This window comes from Micropterus dolomieu, linkage group LG22 (assembly GCF_021292245.1).
Source record: "Micropterus dolomieu isolate WLL.071019.BEF.003 ecotype Adirondacks linkage group LG22, ASM2129224v1, whole genome shotgun sequence".
Classification (NCBI taxonomy): domain Eukaryota; kingdom Metazoa; phylum Chordata; class Actinopteri; order Centrarchiformes; family Centrarchidae; genus Micropterus; species Micropterus dolomieu.
Window position 1 is genome coordinate 10,261,246 of NC_060171.1, and position 22,140 is coordinate 10,283,385.

At 40.4% G+C, this 22,140-nt stretch overlaps 1 protein-coding gene across 2 annotated transcripts in view; it reads left to right on the forward strand.

Annotated features, from left to right (window-relative positions):
- ppm1h (protein phosphatase, Mg2+/Mn2+ dependent, 1H) overlaps positions 1-21,381 on the forward strand; it is a 35,933-nt gene extending 14,552 nt beyond the window's left edge. For both annotated transcript variants that reach the window (XM_046038317.1, XM_046038316.1), the window contains exons 3-10: positions 1,444-1,800; positions 8,394-8,506; positions 8,660-8,744; positions 8,955-9,073; positions 14,740-14,803; positions 16,609-16,716; positions 19,162-19,313; positions 19,667-21,381. In XM_046038317.1, the coding sequence (XP_045894273.1) occupies positions 1,444-1,800; positions 8,394-8,506; positions 8,660-8,744; positions 8,955-9,073; positions 14,740-14,803; positions 16,609-16,716; positions 19,162-19,313; positions 19,667-19,814 (1,146 nt within the window). In that variant the 3' untranslated portion in view covers positions 19,815-21,381. The remainder of the gene's footprint in view (positions 1-1,443; positions 1,801-8,393; positions 8,507-8,659; positions 8,745-8,954; positions 9,074-14,739; positions 14,804-16,608; positions 16,717-19,161; positions 19,314-19,666) is intronic.
- Positions 21,382-22,140: the final 759 nt, after the last annotated feature.

The following is a 22,140-nucleotide window of genomic DNA, read 5'->3' on the forward strand; positions in this document are numbered from 1 at the left end:
TATATTTAGAAAATCAGAGCTTTAGTGTGTGCAGAAATATGTGCAAGCAATCATCTATAATCAGTGACCAGAACATACGCAGTATAAACCCTGTCCCTGTAGAGGTCAGTCAGCTCTCTCTTTTTTACTTTATATATGTATACTATACGTTTTATTATATGTGACTTAATTACTAAGATTGGAGTTGTATTTATCAGACATGGAAAAATCATGGCCATTGGTTCCTGGAGTGCGGAAGATCATAGAGTTGCTGCGACAAACTCACAGGAGTACAGTGAATGAAGCAGATCCCAAGACTCTTTGTCTAAACGTTATGTGGGAGGTGGCACTTTGAGGATGAACACAAAAGACAATATTCAGTTTTGGAACATGCAGTGCATCATGGCGTTTCTATTAAAACCTGCAGATTGAAGCATTGATGAGCCTACGTTAACATCACAGCAGACCATCAAGGGTATTCTTTCATCAAAGGGTTTCATTGAATTGATCAGTGCAGTCCCCCTGAAAGCGTTCCCACTGAGCATCTACAGAATGGGGTGAATTGAAATGCAGTAGAATATAATGTAGCTTTCACTCATTAACACCTGGACCATACAGCTTCCTGTCTCTGTGGCAGCTGTACGCGGGGCTAAAGTTGGTCCAACGAACAAGGGTTTCTATTCTTCTGGTCACCGAGACAGTACCACTGATGTGGTTCCCAACCTTTTTGGCTTGTGACCCTTTACAAATAATCTCCTCATGCCACCTGCCACAGGTTGCAATACAATTTGTCAGTTTCAAGCAATTTTATCAGTGTTGTTCCCCCCCTTTCATTTGAATATGTTTTAGAAAAGAAGTAAAATCAAGCAGCATTTCATAAAAAAACAACAAAGATCAGAGAAAGGCACAAATTTGTATAGCAGAAATCACTTTGTTTTTGTTCCCTTTTTTTTTCTTATTTCCGCCTAAAATGTACAGTATCTTTAGATTATTGGGCACTACACTGCATTTTATCATATAACTACAAGAAGAAATTAAGTTTTGACTTACACCACATTCACACTTATATAATGTTGGATGATGAGTCTTTACATTTTGTACATTTGATAACAAAATATACTGTACCTTGTAACTGGAAATCATAAATCCCAGTATTGGATGCAGCTATTGCCCAAGGATCCATTTAGAGATGATTACCGTATTAGATCTTGAAATATCTGATTGGCTGTTATCAACTTCTAATTGATTACTACTACAAAAAGTTAAGCCATGGCTAGTATTCTCAGCTTTTCACACACTGGATGAGTTTACTCCATAGAAAATACAAACATTTTTAGTCACTGTTTGGTTGATCAGTATGAATGTGAAGTCTGACAAAACTCCTCTACTTACATTCTACATCCCGCAGGTGCAAATATTGACACAATTGAATAATGTGTCTGTGTTTGACTCCTCTATATCCAGGACAGCTCTGAAGACCTAACCTTGCACTATTGGGCGTTGTTTGATGGCCACGCTGGCTCTGGGGTGGCTGTTGTGGCTTCCCACCTTCTGCATCACCACATCGCACTGCACCTTCAGGAAGTGATGGAGATCATCTGCACTCCAAACCTGGTGCCCCCCACATGCCTTGGGGAGGAGCCTATCAATCACCACCTCACCCCGACATCCCAGCGCGCCCTCACCAGGGCCGCCTCGCTCCGTGGTGCCGCAGGGGCTCCGGGTTCTCCCAGCACCCCACCTATGCGCTTCTTTACTGAAAAGAAAGTTTCACACGAGAGCCTGGTGATTGGAGCCATCGAAAACGCTTTCAAAGACATGGTAAGAGGCATGTGCTTGGTATGAAGTAGAAATCTGAAAGTTGTTATTAAATAAGGTGCTGACCTTTTGGCAGATAAGATCTTGGATCACCTGTCTGATGTGCAATGAATATTCAATACACACCATTCAAATTACAGAACTTAAATAAATGTTTTCTCGCTGCTCCTAATCCCTTGTTGCACAATGAAAGACAATTTTAAAGATACTGTCCCTGATTCTGTTTTTGTTCACATTTGTGCCCCCTAATCTTGTCAGCTCAACTTTGATGTTAAAAGTTGAGTTTCATAAAAAGTGAGCTGGGAGGAAACTTTTCAGCTCTATATTATAATTAGGCATTTTATCCCTAAACTTATGTATAGTATGTTATCAGTTGATGATGTCTAAAAGTATTTTAACTGTTGTTTTTCTGAATATAGACCCTCCTTTTATGTCACTTATGTACTGCTACTTTAGTTAATCATTTCCTATAATCCCCAGAACAACATTGCTTGCCATCCTCCTGTGAAATCACCCAGAGTTGTATCTTCCATCTGTGGTTTTATCTGTATGTGGGGGGGGAAAAAGGTTTTTTTTTCTGTTGGTACTGCTAATAGAAAAAAAATAACAGTTAATCTGTATTTTTTTTTTCTTTCCTTGCATGTGCTATTTACTATTACTATTTACTTACACACATACAACATAACATAACTTGGTAAAAACTACACTCTGATACAGACTCTTGTACCAAATTGTGTCCAGCATTTCCAATCTACTGTTGATTCACACAGTAGGCTGCCACATCAGTATCATTGCACATACGGAGGATTCGGTATGGTTATTTAACATCCATTAAAATCTAATTACTAAGTCAATTGATATTGATTCACTGTAATTAGACGGTCAAGCATAATGCACACAAGCCTCCCAGTTTCCTGCTTTTGGTTTACAAGAACCATTTCCCTGTTGTTGACCTGGGGACAGTATAGAGTATACTTTATAGCACAAACACCCTTGTTTTATTACATATCTCAACCCTGAAAATGATTCAGTCATTCAGTGGAAAACATATATCAAAACTCTTCAAATCACATTAACCCACCTCTCTTCTGCCAATCCATGTGCTCAGTATGTTCCAAACAGTTAGTATTTCACCAAACATGCTTATTGTCGGACTCATTATGCAGCTGTCAAGCCAACATTGGAGTATTAGCATTTGATACGCAAAAGTAGGATTTTAGGTATTTACTGTACTGCTGTAAGTTGACATGAACTCATCTGGAGTGTTGTTCCCTTTTAGCAGCATATGGTGTCTGTCAGTCAGTTGGCAAACAGCATAAGAGCCAGGAAAAGTGATGTACTTTTCCCTTATAGTTGCTGCAGGTGACACACACTAGCCATCTGGCCGTAAGTGGATGCTGGAGATTTAACTCATGCATGCCAAGAGATCAAGACCAGAGCCAATCAAAACAGTGCGAGCCTGCCTGACAGGCTTTGAAGGGGAAGAAGTCAAAGGTCCCTGCCCTCAGTTTCAACGTCAGGCTTTTGATCAACAGTCTGTTATTTTTGTCCTTGTTTGGGTTTCGAAAGAGTAATGATCTTATGTATAGCTGCACTGAGAGATTAGAGTCACACGTCTTGTTCTGAAAGTGGTTTTACTTGCAGTAAATTATAGATTGCCATGTAGACAGTATAATGCATGCCAGCAAAATTTAAACAAGCTAATGACTTACTTAAAACAAGAGGAATTAAACTATTACACAAAAATATAATGTTCCACCCTTGTTGCACCTACAACTAAACTAGATGCAGTATTTATAATGATTAAAGCTGCAACTAACAATAATCATTTTCATTATCAGTTACTCTTTTTAGCAATTACCAAAAGTTGTCAATGTCAAAAATCATAAGTTCTCACAGGACATGGTGAATGTGATGTCTTGTTTTGTCTCACCAACAGTCAAATGCCCACATACAGTATCTCACAAAAGTGATTACACCCCTCACATTTTTGTAAATATATGATTATATCTTTTCATGTGACAGCACTGAAGAAATGACACTTTGCTACAATGTAAAGTAGTGAGTGTACAGCTTACAGTGTAAATTTGCTGTCCCCTCAAAATAACACATCACACTGCCATTAATGTCTAAACCGCTGGCAACAAAAGTGAGTACACCCCGAGGAGAAAATGTCCAAATTGGGCCCAATTAGCCATTTTCCCTCTCCGGTGTCATGTGACTCGTTAGTGTTAGAAGGTCTCAGGTGTGAATGGGGAGCAGGTGTGTTAAATTTGGTGTTATCGCTCTGACACTCCCTCATACTGGTCACTGGAAGTTCAACATGGCACTTTAGGCAAAGAACTCTCTGAGGATCTGGAAAAAATAATTGTTGCTCTTCATAAAGATGGCCTAGGCTTCCAAATTATTTGCTAAAAGCTAACATTTGTATTGTGGGTGAGATCACTTGGGGTTAAATCAGATCTTGACAGAGGGCAGTGCAGACCAATCTCATTAGAAAATATAATTTCTCAGTGCATCCTGGTGTTTTCACCTCTTTACCACTAGATGGCAGTGTGCAGTTAAATATTTTTTACCAAACTACATGGCCAGAAAAAGGGAAACAGTGCATGGAGATACTTGTGGTTTGGTGTGTCTAGGTGTGATTAATGCTTGATCAGTTAATTAATTGAAAAGTCTATTTAGATTTTTTGGTTAATGATAAGGTGTCATAAAGATCGTGTTTTGAATTACTTATGATAACGATAGAACTACAGTTGGACAGTTTTAGAGCAGGATTGAGATCATAGGATATTGAAGTTATGATCCACTACTACACACTAAAGTCAGTACATATTCTGACTGTACAATGCAGTATTTTTTTCTCTTTTGGCTTTATTCTTTTCTCTTCATATTTTCCTTCCAAAAACATATATGTCCACGACAGAGTAATCAGCAAACATCAATATGTCTCCTCTCACATGCCTCTCAATTTATCCAGCTCTGAAGCTGCACTTTTTAGCCCTCTCTCTTAAAGTGGAATTCAGTTGAAATCCACCATTTCAAACACTGCAGTTGCAGCGTACCTCAAACCTTACTGCTACAACTGTCTTTAACTGTCATTAATTGTTCATCAAGGTCGTCACAACATTTCTCTCCTCACATGTGGGTTCTAATTACAGTGCCTACTTTCTCACACAGCTGTCATGTATTTAAATTTCAGTGACCATTTATGTAAAATTAGACTCAATCTAGTTCAAGTAGTACACATTTCTGCTTGGAACAAAAAAACTGTCACTTCTACTTTTGCTGAGTAACTACCCAAAAGTAGAATTTGGCAGAATTTTACCTCTAAAAGCACCCCTTCTTATTTTTTTTAAATAAAACTCGTTCTTTATGAAAATGGGAACTGTCAGAGAATCTTGGGAAGGTTTGGTATCACTCTAAATCTTTGTATCAGATTATACAGAACCTGTATCTTATCAGCGAGATGCGCATTTAATTCTTCTCTCGGCCGACTCACTGCATTCCTGTGGAAGTGGCCGGTTTGTGTAGAGCAGCTGATGAAGCCCAGTAAACACTCAGGGATGTGTAAACATAAAAAAGAATGGGTAGCTTGAGACAAGGCTTATCAGCCAAATAGTTGGTTGGCCTGCGACAGTAATAAGACTTGAGATAACTGGCTTCGTATGATCCTCCTCAGTATAAGACATTTATTTGTAGCCCCTGTACCTGGTGTGTATATGTGTTTTTGGTCATGTTGAGCTGGACTACCATGCAGACTGTCACTTGACATCTTCAGAAGAATCAGAAACAGGTTTGATACTTATTGTCTTTTGGCATGCAAGGAATTTGCCTTGGTATTTTGGTGCATAACAATAAACAGAGTTAGAGAAAAGAAAAAAATACTACAAAGGTCAAAAACCATAAATATAAACATTTACAACAGAAAATATGATGTTTTTAAAAATGAACACTGCTGTACACTGTATGAAATGAGAGGAGATTGACCAAGAATCTGCAAAAGTTAAAAGTTAAGTATAAAGTATATGTGCAATGTACATTGATAACAATCATGTATGCTAATGCAACATATAGTGTCCATGGGGCAGGATAAATAGTCTGTGTCAGTGGGGGTCCTGGGCTTTGTTGAAGAGGCGTCTTACCGCCGTGTGATTATTTTAGGGATCAGTTTATGATTTGGGTTATCAGACATAGTTTAACATTTTGGGAAATGTGCTTGTTAGCTTTTGATGTCATCATAATCTGCCTAACAGCACCTCTAATGTTACATGCATGACTATTTCTTGGCCAGGAGCACTGACTTCCTGGAGTCTCCGCTGTTTGCCTGGCAACCTCACAGTGATGATAAGACTCTGATTTTAAATTTTTGTGCAGATTATACACAGCGATATGATGTGGTCCATGCTGAGCTTTATAGGCTAGTCAGGCAGTATTTATCTTTCTGTCTAACTCTTGGCAAGAAAGCCAGTAGGTGTTTTTTCCCAAAATGTCTAACTATTTCTACTTTTTATTTCTGACCTCTAGAAGCGTTGTGGGGATGTGTTTGAACACCGGAAAGAGACAGGGTAGCTGTTTCTTACTAGATCTAGTTATATTAATCGTCTCCTGGCTTCAGCAGCGACAGACCTGAGAGTGGTATCAATCGTCTTTCGCCCAGACAGAAGGCAAATAAGTGGATTTCCCAAAATGCCAATCTATTGTCAGTGTTAGCAATTTTATATACTAAATTAAGCATGCACATTTTGTGTGATATGAATTGTTTTGAATAGTAGTTTAACCTTCCATCCATTTTCTATATTTATTAATATTTTTTATCCCAGCTCTATTTCAATGAGAAGCTCCATACAACCAGGACAGGTTGCCAGTCTCTCAGGGCAGTAGTTTAACCATTAATACACAATGGCAAGGTGTGTGACTGTGTGAGTGTGTGTGTTGGCAGTGGGTTATTAATGCTCTATATTAAAGGAGCATTAGCCGATTTTTGAAAAAAAGAATTTGCCCAAAGGTCCTTCTTGCCCTCAAAAACAGCTTATATGCTACCGATTTGTCTAATTAGTTCAAATGATTAATTCAGCTAATTACCTGTCTCAATGTCCATCATCAGTTTTCCATCTTTTATGACGTTCAACCTGTTTCTCTTTCTCTTTCTTTTTTAGGACTAAGGATTTACATAGTCGAATCAGAATCGTCCTGCCTATAGTCGACTTGAATCATCTGTGTTTTTGTGCATGGTGATTGCAAGCTAAACTGAGCTTATTGTTGACCTCTCTCTCTCTCTCTCTCTCTCTCTCTCTCTCTCTCTCTCTCTCTCTCTCTCTCTCAGAGGATGGCAGATTTTTTTCTTACTGGATGATAACTTTATTTTCAGTCTGATGTGAAATCTGGCAATTCCCGATTTGTCAGTCTTAACTTGTGACATTTAATTTGAAGAGGTGCAGAAACTGTTTTTGTATTAGAGTGGTAGTTAGGTTGGTGGAATGGGATATGCATATTGCCTGCTGCTGATTTTGCTCAGTTGGCAGAAGTGGAGAGGAGAAAGGTGTAGATGTTTATGCAGACATTTTCATTATTAAAGAATTTGCCTGCAGCAAAAAATATGGGATACAGCGAGGATAAATATGTATGGCTCACTATGGATTCATAATTCATTCAGGGTGAAGGACACATTTGTTCACCCTCCCCCGACACATACACACACATACATACATATATACATACATACCCATCCTCTATACTCATGCTTTCTCACTCAGAAATGTGTTCAACAGCAATAGTGGTGTGTGTGTGTGTGTGTGTGTGTGTGTGTGTGTGTGTGCAACTGGAAAGTATGATAGAGTGCAGGCACACAGAAACGAAGGCACACAGAAGGCGAAATGCTTTAGCTGGGGTAACTTCTCTCATGGGAAAACATGTTCGGGATGGCCTCGCTGCAAATGTGTTCAACATTTTTCATCTCACTCAATCTGTTGATAGTGATGGAGGCATGCCAAGAAGGTGCCAGAGGGGTCATTAATTTTCCCGGGATAACTTCCTGCTTCTGTTTTGCAATTAAAGGCCCCTCAGGAGCTATTAATGATCCAACAATAGCCATGGAAAACATAAAAGGGTTAATCCAAGTGTGAGCAGCCTGGTTCAAATGTGTGTTAGCGTTTTGATTAATTCGCTGACAGGTTAATTATTCATCTAATTAATGAATTGATAGCAAGGGTTTTTTCAAATAATTTTCTTGGTTTAATTAGCAACAAATTAATCTGGGCTAATTAACTGGTGTAATAACCAGTGGCCCCTCCAAACTTTCTCTCCTATCCTTTCGGTTTCCATTCCGTTTTATTGCTCCTTGACTTATGGCGCTGTTGATAAATGAATTCATTATGGTGCTATAATTAATAATAGCATCATGGCAGGTTTTAAGTATCTGGGCATTATTTTTACTCAGTATCATGTTCTTGCTTAAATGCTATGTGCCGCTGCGTGATAGGAAAAATTTTGACTGTGATGATTAGAAACATGATTATGTGCAGAGGATGGGTTTGGATTATGTGCTCTCATCAAAGGATTTATTTGGGTGTGTATGTGTGTGTGTTTGTATTTAGGATGTGCAGATAGAGAAGGAGAAGGCAGTGTACAACATCTCAGGTGGCTGTACTGCTCTGGTGGTTGTCTATTTGCTTGGGAAGCTCTATGTTGGGAACGCTGGGGACAGCAGGTGAGATGCACTCATGCACATGATGACTGTAACCTTGCAATGATACACCCATAGCTCTTTTCTCTGTCACTCACCTTCTGGTGCCCTGCAGCCAGCAGGAGCAACAGTGTCCCAGCTTAAATAAGTTTTATTTTGTCTGCTCTTCTGCCTCAGAGCTATCATTATCCGGGCCGGGGAAGTCATCCCTATGTCAGCAGAGTTCACACCAGAGTCAGAGAGACAGCGACTGCAGTTCCTGGTAAGGAAGAACCTTCCAAGTGAGCACAGCTGTCAGATATTAGAAGAGCTGACCTTGCCTCCCGTTGAGACACCGGCTATGCTTAGCTCTGTCTCTCTTACACTGCCTGCTCTCTCTGCTAGCTTAATAGACTATGGAATTGTTTTTCCTATCCCGTGGGCATGTCAATCTTTTATACATTTTCTGTTTTTTTCCCTTTTCATATCAAAGGCCTATATGCAGCCCCACTTATTAGGGAATGAGTTTACACATCTGGAGTTCCCGAGAAGAGTTCAGAGAAAGGAGGTGGGAAAGAGGATGCTGTACCGTGACTTCACCATGTCAGGATGGTGGGTTGATTGATTTATTCATTTTTGGACTGTTTTAATGGTTAGATTAATCTCTTAATGTCAAATACAATGCAAAAGTGTGACACACCATGCAAACTGAGGACACCGCTGTTTTATTTCTCCATTTTGCTCCTTAACTATGTGTGTCCTCCCTGCTAAATAATTTAAATGCACAGTATGTAATTTTCTGCCGCACGGGGTCTCTCACATCAAAACAAGAACAAAAGACGTAGTTTGATGACGTTGTGAAGTGGCATAGGATCATGGGATGTGTTGTCTTCATAACCATTGCATTCATTGCAGTTAGCTTCTCCCGGTTAGGATTCCTTCAGTGCTCACAGTTTTCATAGTTGAGGAGTTTTTTTACTGGGAGCTGAATTATCTGCAGAGATATCCTCCTCCGAAACAAAAGGTCCGGGTGAATAAAACTGGTAGAAACACTGAATAAAGCAGTTTCACATTAAAAATCATTGTTTCTCTGATGCTGTCCAAGAGGGGCTGCTAGCCGAGCTTGAGATTGAGAAGATTATTTCTCTGATAATTTAAGATCCAGACTTTTAGGAGGTTTTTACAGGGAGCTGAATTATACCAAAGGTCTCCTCCTCTAGAAAACAAACAGACCCGGTTGGACCCCGCTAATGTTTGCTGAGCTTGTTTCTGTGATAACTTCAGATCCAAACATTTCTTACATCCCTGTATTATGTGAAAGTATTGTGTTATGTGAAAATTATTTCCTAGAGTTCCTTGAGTTATTTTCTACAGTGTACACCTTATTAAAATAGCAATAGTAAAAAGCTTTATCTTATTCTGTGTACAGCAATGTAAAAAAGTAATCCAAAGCTTCATTGTCAGAAGGAGACCAGGATGTGGCCTTGACGTTTCTGCTTCTGTGTGTGAGAAAGGAAGAACAGATCTGTGGACACAGCAAGGACCGAGCTCCTTATCTAAGTGCAGAGAGCGTTAGAAAAAAAAAAAGGTCAGAGATTGTAGGAGATGGTGTGAGAATGAAGAAAATAGAGAATAAATACTGACTGAGAAACAGATGGAAATGTGAAAGCAAGAGAAAACATAGTAGAGAAGTTTCCTGGGTGCAGATTATTGAATTTAATTTGTGACAAGGACTTTGACCCTGATTAAAACAATTATAGTTACAAACAATTATATTTACAAACAGCAGTCAATAAACTACAGTAAGTATAAAGCTGATAATACTATTAGTACCTCTACTTTTACATTACGGTATTGCTGAAGTACATGATTTGGATACTACTTCCACCACAAAGTAAAGTAGTATAAACAGCAAAATGTACTTCAAGTATCAGATTATATTATTTATTATTATAGTGGACAAATATTACTGGTACACACTAATACAGCATTGTTTACGTTGTTGCTGGTTAAGGCGAGGCAACTTTGAACTAGTTTATATACTACTGGGAGATTGAATCTATTACACTATCTCTTAAAGGCTGATCATGTGTTTGGTATGTATGCCTATTATTTGCTTTTGAATTGCAGCCATAGAAATACTCAAGTAAAGTACATATACCTCAAATTTCTTTCATACTACCACATGTTATTGCTTTTAAAAATTAAATTAATCACTTGGAGTGTTTTAATTATGTCTACCCCCTTTAGAAAATGTGTTATGCGTATGTATACCCTTATGTGTATACATACAGTATGTGAGTGGGAGGTGCAGGTGTCTGAGGAGAGATGACACCACCTCTGTGCGGTTTTATGGCGCCGCTTGGTTAGGCAGATGTAGGTCAGTCAGCGGCGGTGTTCCTTATTGAGCCCAGAACTCTCTGCAGCCTGTCGTCTGCCTGCTTACTGTCTCAGCAGCGCAGACGGCCTGTGATGTATTTTTAATCAGGTTCTACCCATAACCCAGTTCAGCTTGTTTCACCCGGACTACGTTCGGGTCTTAAATTAGTACCGTGTCAGACAGCGCAGCTGATGTGCTCTGCTCTGATGTGCGTGGGTGTGACTTAACTGTGTCATCTTGTATAGGTGCTCTTCAAATACTCTATAGGTACAGGGGATCAGGTCTTATGTCTCTGCAGCTTTCTGTCTGCATGTACACTCTCCTGTCTGTATGTGCAGCCAGTGTGCCCACATGCTGTTTTTGTGTGGGTGTAAGCTGCCATCCAATTCCCTGAAATGCATCCATGATCAAGGCCACGCTCTAATGAAGACATACAGGTCTGCAGCCCACCTCTCTCTGTCTTCTTCCCTCGCTTTTTCACCTCCTCTCCCTTGGCCAATTGGACCAGAGTGTGAGCTGGTTTTGGCGTCGCAAATTATAATAGTGGCCGCTGTCCAGGATGGAAGGCGGTTTTGTTTGCAAGACGTCCCAGAGTGATGGATGTTGAGCGGCTGGCCGTGTTCGACATGATCCAAACACCGCGGCAAAACAGCCTGGTGGAGGGAAGGTGGGGAAGAAGGTGGGTAGCTGGAGAGGAGAGAAAGAGGAGGGAAAATGATCAAATGAAAAGGAAATATGAGAAGATTGAGGATATAGAAGATAGAAATAGAGATAAAGGAGGAGAGGAAAAGGCTAGGAAGAAAAAGGTTGGCAAGATGTAAAGGAAAAATGAAAAAAGATGGTAGGCCACATAGAAAGGTGTGGTAAATGACAATGGACGGCGCTAAAGCTGTCTCTCTTTAGTGTCCACACCTACTGGGTTGTCTGTCCTCCCCATGATCCTATAAACAATGAATGAGAGAGGAGGGTGACTAACACACACCTTCATCACTGTCATACATTTTCACTCCTTCTCCTGCTCCTCCTTCTCTTCCCTTGTTGAGTCGTTGGGTCACTGCGATTAACTCTGGCCTTGCTTTGCTCCTGAATGCACCACTCAATCTCTCAAAAGCCCATCAAGGTTGGCCAAAAAGTTTATTTAAACCCAACTGTTAGTTGAACCAATTTGTCTGACTCATCCGGTACTGAGACAGGCCCGCCGCAATGTCACCTCACAAAGTCTGTTGACTGGTGTGTGTGTGTCTGGTTGTCCTTGTTTTTTGGACATAGAGATGTTCACTGAACAAAATTTTAAATGCAACATTTGTTTTTGCTCCCATTCACCATGAGCTGACTCAAAGATTTAAGACTTTCTCTATGTACACAATTATGAGGGAGCGTGCAATTGGCATGCTGACTGCAGGAATGTCCACCAGTTCATTTCTCTACCATAAGCCGTCTCCAAAGATGTTTCAGAGAATTTGGCAGTACATCCAACCGGATCCCAACCGCAGACTACGTGTAACGAAACCAGCCCAGGACCTCCACATCCAGCATCTTCACCTCCAAGATCATCTGAGACCAGCCACCCGGACAGCTGCTGCAACAATCAGTTTGCATAACCAAAGAATTTCTGCACAAACTGTCAGGAACCATCTCAGGGAAGCTCATCTGCATGCTCGTCGTCCTCATCGGGGTCTCGACCTGACTGCAACTTCGCACAGCCATTGAAGAGGAGTGGACCAACATTCCACAGGCCACAATCAACAACCTGATTAACTCTGCGAAGGAGATGTGTTACACTGCGTGAGGCCAAATGGTGGTCACACCAGATATAGACTAGACATTGCACATTTTCGAGTGGCCTTTTATTGTGGCCATGCTATCTGATCAGCATCTTGATTTGCCACACCTGTGAGGTGGATGGATTATCTTGGAAAAGGAGAAGTGCTCACTAACACAGATTTTGACAAAATTGTGAACACTATATGAGAGAAATAAGTCTTAGATCTTTGAGTTCAGCTCATGATGAATGGGGGCAAAAGCAAAAGTGTTGCGTTTATAATTTTGTTCAGTGTATATAAGTGTGTGTGTGTGTGTGTGTGTGTGTGTGTGTTACACACTGCTAATGTTTCTCTGTCAGCCCTCTTTGTACCGAGTGGAGATGACATCACTCCTCTCATCTCCTGCCCATCTCTCGTCACCTGCAGAGAGGATGATACAACCCCCTTCTTCCCTGCATCTCTCTCTCTCTCTCTCTCTCTCTCTCTCTCTCTCTCTCTCTCTCTCTCTCTCTCTCTCTCTCTCTCTCTCTCTCTCTCTCTCTGTGACACACTTGTCATCTCAAGTCTGACAGGATGGATTTGCTGTAAACACAAGTCTTGAGAAAGGAGACTGTCCCTGATAGCAGACTCTGGGGGTTACATATAAGACATCTTTGAAATAATGACACACAATAAGTGTGTGTCTCTATGTGGTAGTTTGTTTTAGGACTCTAACACTTCTCTAAGGTGAAATACTCCAATGAAAGCTGTGATATGGTGGGAGAAATGCTTTTCCCCTTTTTTTTAAATACAAAGGAGTAGGACCTGCTCCAGTTTAATTAGTGCCTCTTTCATCATCAAACTGCTGTTTTAGAGATTTTTCCACAGCATGAACACTGCAAACATTAGTGAGGAAAGTCTTCTACGGACCATTATTTTGTGCTACAGCTCTCTGCTCAGAAGTCTCACAGTCTCAGGCTGCAAACTGTATTTCTGTGTTTGTGGGCTGCGTTCGCTCTGATAGTCCTTGCTCTGCACACTGTTAAAAAAGTGCTGAGTGCAGCAGTATAGTGCTCGCCTAAGGTGGAAACATATGGTCTCTCTGAGTGGAACCAGCAGTAATGTAAAAACCATCCTGGTCCCTGCTAATCTGCTTCACAGCAGCTGAAAAACATTGGGTAAGGTGTGTGGGGCAGGTCTGAGTCAACATGATATTTGCAAATAAGACTGGGTTTGTTTTAAGCAGCTTTTCAGACCAGATAGAAACATTCATGACACTTATGAACATTTGTTCCTTCATTTCCACCAGTGCAAAGGCTAAAATAAAGAATAACCTGTATTTCTAAATGTTATTTGATCCTGGTGCTTTCAAACTGAGCCAGATTTTTCTATCTGTATCACCGGGTGTGAGTTGTGAATGGAAAACTTTTTCCTGGCAGCTCTTCTGGAAATTGACTCAGATTTGCAATGTTTCTGATACTGTATAGTGACACAGCTGTTCCTCTGAAGTAAAACTGTTAAAAAAAGGTGTGCTTGCTAAGAACAGGGTTTCTTCTCACAGCAGGTTTCTGAGTTGTAGAGGTGAAAAGTGTATCATAAGACCTGCATGGCATAAATACATACAGAATTATACAGTCTTTCTCCTTGTACTGCAGCTCTGTCTGGGCCCAGTCTGAAAAGGTTAAATTATTCATTAGTTGGGGAAGTTTAAACACTGCTCTGAGAGCAGGGGAATGTAAATGTGGATACTCTTGCTTCATTCAGCTGCTTTACATCCAGATCTTTAGATACATACATGCACGTACACAGACACACAACTGCAACACACAGTCCCAGAAAACCAACAGTAAACCAAGAGTGTCCCAAACATTCAAAGATGTCTCACTCTTTGTCGCTATGGAGACTTTTACAAGATCAGTTAGAAAGAAAAAAAACAGGAGGAGGAGAAATAGGCTCTGTGTCGTTCTCTGTGCAATGTCTGGGTGGATTTTCCTCACAGTCTCTCTTTTTCCTACTATCCGTTCTCCTTGTTTCTGTGCCAGTCGCCTCAGCAGCAGGGCCTGCGGGGGGCGCGGAGGCGATGTATCTCCAGGACACGTGTAAGCTGCCTGCCATAAACAAAAAAACCATTAACGTGTACTCTCTCCTCTGCGCAGGGCGTATAAAACCATCGAGGACGATGACCTTAAGTTTCCCCTGATCTACGGTGAAGGGAAGAAGGTAAGAAGTGCTTGGCAACCACTTGCTGACAGAGTTACTCCCACGGCCTTGTGTGCCTCGTCTGTAATCAAAGCTCACCAGGGCACCATTAGTCAGCCCCCCAATTCCCTCTGTCAATGTGTGGCAGAGCCAGCTTATGGAAAGCATTCCTGACCTCTTTTTCCACAAGGATTCACATCCTGCACCAATATACTGTGCAGAAAATATCTCTTCTCTAATGGACTCTGTGCTTTTATGTCCCTCAGCAGGTAAAATGTAGCACAAACACAGCTAGGGGTCAAAGGTGGGACTCCCATCGGAGCTAGATGATGAAAATGTGATGTAAGCCAGATGAAAAGTGTCCAATAAGTGGCACATGTTATTTGGAAAATGACATTTTTAAAACACTGACTTGCAGGAGAATATTGTCAGCACTTTGACACAAAACATAAAAGAGAAGGCCAAGAGCTCAGTACACTGTTCATGACATTTTCCTTTCCCTCAGTGATGCTGTACATGTGGCGATGTGCAGCTTCATGTCCTTGTTGTATTGAAAAGGTCAGAGAGGAAACATAATAAATCTGAATATGTTCTCACAGTGGCGTACTCCAGTTTTCTATTTAACACAGACAGACAGTAGATTTATGTTTGACTGATGACTGGGGCAGATGTCACCCCACAGCGCTCTCCTCCTGCAACCGCAGTCGGGTTTACCCCTGCACAGTTGGCCGTGCCCACGTTGCGTCCTCTCCCTTTGAAGTGAGGCGTCGAGATGGATGGCTAGATAGAGTAAGGGGGCTTTGTGCGAGGGAGAGGAACGCCAGAGAACTTCAAAGCCCGGCGCGCAGCCTGCTGGGCCCCAACGCTCAACAATTAATCCCAGGATGTTTCCCCTTCTCCGCCGGAGGAGCTTTGCCGCCACTTTGAAACACTCTCCCTTCTCTCCACCTCTATGTCTCCTTCTCTCTCCCTCTCTGTGCTGCATACTGATCCAGGCTCTTCCTACCAGGCCTCTCTAGCCCTCATACTCCTCTCCGCATCATTATGTGCCGCCCTGTCTCAAACGCTGTACAGTACAGATTCAATTAGCCCAGTTCCCCAGTCCTGTGCCTGCAGCCATTTTTAGAGGCACTGGTGACGATCTGTGCAGACAGTAGGAGTCAAAAAGAGTTTTGTACTGCTTACAGATTAGTTTGATGGCGTCTGGGGCTCTGGGAACGATCATTAGGCACTCACAAAACTAGAAGATGCTGACGATGAGCTTGTGTTTATTTGCCTAAATGCTGCTCATCCATCCAAATAAAGATTCCCACTGGGAGTAGCCTGTATCCGTCAGTGAAATATCACTGGGGATGTGTCATGCAGGATATCTCTACAACTACCAGAGATCAATGCAATAAAGTCACACAAGGTTCACAGAAGTCATGCGGTATTTTAATGAACTAAGTCTGAACTACATCCAAGGAAGATTTAGTAGAAATGCTCTTGGTCAAAAATATCTTGCTTCACAGTTACAAACATATATTTCAGAAACCTGCCTGAAATACCAGCAGTCCATTAGAGCAGTTCATCAGAACACCTACACAGCTGTTAAAATCATCACTAAACATCACTAAAAAGAAGTCAGACAGGACAAACAACAGAAATACGCAGACAAATGAAGGCCTTACAGACTAATTTCCTCGTTCAACTTGTGCTTACGTTCCTCCCTGTATGGAAATCGAAAGCACTTTATTAGAGAAGCTGAACCAGTAACACTTGAATTGGTTGTTGCTTTGTTTGACTCAAATGGAGGTTGTGCTTTACATGCCTCTGCTCTTTTGCAGGCTCGTGTGTTGGCGACCATTGGGGTCACCAGAGGTCTTGGGGACCACAATCTCAAAGTGCACGACTCCAACATCTACATTAAGCCCTTCCTGTCCTGCTGCCCAGAGGTAGACTTCATTTTTAATTTTGTCCTTCACTATGTCCTCCTTCACCATGTGACAAAGTGAAATTACTCATTAACATTATCCTTTATCCGTTTGAATTGGCTAGTTTTTACTAACCAACTCATTATAAATCGTCAGTTCAATTAGTGATTTCCTACATTTCCACTATTTGAAAGTACTTATCTTCTAGACAAGAGATATTAACTTTTTGCTTACAAAAAAGGTTGGGAATCAATAAATTGTTGAATGTCCCAAAAGTGAAGTTTCAGTGTTTGCTTTCAAAGTAAAGTAAGGATGATCTGGAGGGCCAGAACCTCAAATATTTATTATATTTATTACAAACATTTCTGCTGCCAAAAAAAATATCAACACTATCGACATTCGAGCATTTATGCATTAAAAAAAACGTAACAGAATAATACAAATGCAACTCACAACATCTATAGCAGTGTGTTAGCAGCATTCCAGTGTTTATGGTGGATCTTCCCTTTTATTTTATCTCATAACCTTGGCCTCCTAATAGAACGAGAGCACAGAGGTAACGATGTAAAATGCCTCCGGCTGTTAACAGTCCACACTATGAACTATGTGGTCAATTTGCACATTAACATTCTTCACTGTCCGTCTCTTTCAAATAACTCCTTTCGTTCCCAGTATCTGCTGCACATGATTGCAGAACTCACGAAGCCCCTGAATTCTCTTGATCTTTAATTCATTGCCCTCTGAGTTCAGTCATAGTTCAGACTCCTTTTTGATGTTGTATTTCTTTTCAGATTTTTACTCTGAGATGCCTCAAGCCGCTATTGTTTCAGATAGAGTGTAAACACATTTTTAGTATTAGCATTAGAGATTCCCCTGGTTGTTTAATGCAGGTTTTAAAAAAATGACAAGGAGAATATTGTCAGCACTTTGACACAAAAAAAAGAAATTATATGTGTGGGAGAGTGTCCTGCAGAGATTGTGAAAAACACTTCCTGCAAACATATCAAATTAAAATTACTGGTTTCTCTGAGGTTATAAAAAAAGTCTCAGAAATAAACTAACCATGACACTTGGAGTCATCAGACCATACTCATCATGGGATCAAAAATGGGCTTCGGGTGAGAAATCAAATGCTCATCACCCCTCTTTCAGAGATATGTTGTTGCTGTTGAAATCCTCTATTTTAAAATTTAGTCTAGGAACTGCCATCTCTTTCAAAGAGCCTCGGCCCGTTTCACTCTTGCGAACCTTTGACTTAAATGACAAGGTTGACCACGACTTAGAAGCTCATGATCCACGGAGGTCATTCAGCTTCTGGTGTGGCCGCTCTTACAGGCGCTGTGTCATGCTGTGCTCTTTTAACAGCAGCCTCTGCAATAAGTTAGTGTGTCTGCTGTGTTGCACTGCGTGAGGCAAATGGTGGTCACACCAGATACTGACTGGTTTCCAGACCCCCCCAAACCCACCCAATACAGTGATACTGCACATTTTCAAGTGGCCTTTTATTGTGGCCAGCCTAAGACACACCTGTGCGATACCCATGTCTGATCAGCATCTTGATATGCCACACCTGTGAGGTGGATGGATTATCTCGACAAAGGAGAAGTGCTCACTAACACAGATTTTGACAGATTTGTGAACAATATTTGAGAGAAATAGGCCTTTTGTGTAGATAGAGAAAGTCTTAGAACTTTGAGTTCAGCTCAGGATGAATGGGGGCAAAAACAAAAGTGTTGCATTTAAAATTTTGTTCAGTGTAATTTGATTGATTGTGACATTCCACTTCCCCATCACGCTTAGCTGTAGTCAGGGGTGGACTGTGGCAAAAAAATGGCCTGATTAGCCCACTCTCCGGACAAAGCATTAAGAATGTTGTTTTCTTGTATACTAAATGCATAAACAGTATACTGAAAAGACTAGTATATAGGTCATACTGTATGGAGATAGTATGTAGGATGGAATTGGGACATATGGTCAGTATGAGTATGTTATCATGCCAACATTAGCATTTAGCTAAAAGCACTGCTTTACCAAGTCACGTATATGTGCCTGTAGGTTTTTTTTTTTTTTTTTTTTTTATGTATTTTTTTTATTGTTTGAGCGCCACCAATGAATTTCAGTTTACCTCCATTGTATTGTGGTAGCAGAAATTTCAGAAGCGGATATCACAAAACCTGAAAAATATAAAACCAAAACTGGCTGCATGGCAAGATACCATGAATGGAAAGTAAAAAAAAAAATCTGATTTCTCATAATTTGCTTAATCAGACGTTTCATAGTCTGATGTCAGTACAATGTAAGCACTAGGGCTAACCCCTTTAGAATAATGCGTGAACACTCCCAAGTCAGAATACGGGTTGTTTTCTCATTCTGCTGATGTTGCGTGAATGCAATGGCCTTTTTTTGACATGATTCCTAGAAACCATGCATCTCTCAACCCTTGCCTCTTTTTCCCTTTACCTTCAGGTCAAAGTTTACCCTTTGGCGCAGTGCGAGCATGGAGCTGATGATGTTCTAGTGCTTGGAACTGACGGCCTGTGGGATGTCCTCTCGAGCCAGGAAGTAGCTGAAGCAGTCACCTGTTTCCTGGCAAATTGCGACCCGGACGACCAGCACAGGCACGTTCTCTCATCACAGCTGCAGCCGCCAGTTAGGGCTGAACTTCATCTCACCCCTGTATTATTTGTAGAGGATGAACGCTGTTATCTTGTTGCAATTATGCAAATTTCCAAATATTCTGTGATGTCTAGGAAAAGCTTGTGTGACTATTAATGGGGCGCTCTGACTCTTCTTCTCTAGTGAGCTTAGTTCAGTGTATTATTTTCTCGGTTTTTTTTTTACAAATCTGACTGCAGGCAAATATATTTAGTCAAATACTGTGCATAATTATTATCAGATCTGACCATTTATCTTATTGTATATCATCATACCATGACGACAACTTAATCATTCATCTCTTTTGTTATGTCAGGTACAGAATGGCAGCTCAAGACCTCGTAATGAGAGCACGAGGGGTGCTGAAGGATCGATGCTGGAGGATATCCAATGACAGATTAGGCTCTGGAGATGACATCTCTGTCTACATTATTCCCCTCATGTACGGCAACAAGCAGAACTAGCCAAGCTACGAAACTACAACCACCAAGGAAACATAAGCCTGCCTTGACCTCCCAATTTTACTTATGCAGTTTCCCTAAGTTTCCCCCAAGTGCTTCAGTGTGGACTTCCTCCTCTGCTGAGGGAGTTCATTTGCTTCTGGCCAGAGATGGGATTTCTGTCCGAACTGTTTTCCCCTTTATCATCCTCAATCAGGATGAGCTCGTTTCGTCTCGTCTTTTTTGTAGAAAATAATCTGTTCAAGAAACCAAGACATGAAACGAGCCTCAGAAGTGGTTCGAGTACCAATTCTGAGTTGTTGGGTTTTTTTTTTATCTCGAGGAAGCCATCGTGATTCTTGTTGTGGGGCGATGCCTAAGGTTGAGAACATGGACACTTATACATGAGATGGTGACGTGCATCTCAGGATTGCTCTTACTAACTAATGCACAATATTTATAAATGTGAAAATGTAAATACTCCAAGGTGTGGGTTTGGTTGATCACCTGTACAGTGTAAAAAAAAAAAGAAAAAAGAAATCTGAAGACTGATGTCCTGTCCTATGTAGAACTTTTAAATTAGCCAAGTTCAGTCATGTGCAATTGTTAGTCCAAAGGAGAAAAAACTTGCAAGCCTTCTCTAGACAGTATGTCAGCTGGTTCTCCTAATGCTACCCTTGCTATTTTTGCTCATTTGCACCTCTTGCATAGCAATACTAAACTCACCATTAAGGAAAAATGGCAACCTTGGAAAATGAAGAATCACATTTATGAAGTATAAACTAACAGGAGGAGTCACCCTCAATGTTTTGGTGTCAGCTACAGAACATGTGACTCTGCTATCTTGTCATGCTATTAAATGTAGGCCAGCTTTTACATTCATTCAGATTTACAAAGGAAAAAAAAAGACGTCTTTCTGTTGTACTAATCCACCATCAGCCATCTACCTCCTCATTTTCTGTCCGTCTATTGTATTACACATAACAGATGTTGTCATTGTCCTTTTTAAATGGCTGTTTGCATGCAACATCATCATCACCTGCGACCCATGCCACTATTTAGTTACATGTTCATACTTTGCTCCTTTTCTCAGTATCAGTTGAAAATATTTTCCCATTTAGATAAACCCAACCTTATCAATAGCAGGTGCTTCTAAAATCTGACTTGCTCTGATTTTTAACATGTTACTTAAAAGGAAGTATACATATTACTATCACTGCAGACAATTAAATAGACAATGCTTACCTGGTGTGTCTCTAAAATCAATAGTGTTACCTGATTCAGTGATCTTCAACATTGTAGTTCATTAAGTTTAGACTTTTCAGCTTCTACTCAATGTGCTCAAATATTGTATCTCAACTGCTGTACGAGTGGTTGAAACGGGTGAAACATGGAACAGAGTAACTTAATGTATTTGTAAAAATGTAAATAACGTCTTCAGTGGATAATTCTCTCTTTCTCTTTTCTGTTATTGTAAGTGATGTACATCTTACTGAAACAAATGATGTAATTTGTACTGTTTTGGAAACCTAGAACAGTGTTGTTTACATGATCATTTTTTCTGCTCTATTAAAAAAAACAATTGACAGTTTCTGACCTTTTAACCTTTTTTCCCCCACATTAATCTGATGTGTCTGTGTCTGATGTGAGGTTGATGTATTAACTGTACTGTAGAGAGTAAAACAAGATACCATATGATGACTGATCCTGGCCCATGGATGCACTTGTATGAGAACAGTGTCAAGTGTGTGGGAGTAGACAAATGGGGAAAGTGACTCAACATTCAATGTTCTGAATAGATTATTAATATAAAATATAAATGAACTAATAATAAATATATTATTATAGGTTAAGCCACCCATCAGTATATAAAGTAATTAAATTAGCCCCACCTTTACCAACTACATTATTAAAGTGACATACACATTCTCAAATTAGCCGTTTAGCATTTTACTTTCTGTACTTTAAGTGCTTATTTTGATGCTAATACTTTTTTACTTAAGTAAGATTTTGAATGAAGGACTTTTACTTCTAACTGTATTTTTACATTTTTACTCTGGTATTGAGACTTTTACTTAAAGTGCTCTAAAAATACCTTGATGCTTGCTTTTCACCTTCATTCTGTCTTGAAAGATAGACATACTTCTTTCACCACTGCCTGCACTGTGTTAAACTGCTGTTTAGATGTAATCAAATTCTTTATATTCAGATATTGGAGACTCAAATCCGCAAGGGAATGTAAGTGATTTTGTAGAGACTCTAGGCTCGAATGGGGACAAATTCTCTTAGACTCCAAACTGTACAGAATAAGACCATCACCACTCTGACAAACCGTGTCAAGCAAGTCCGA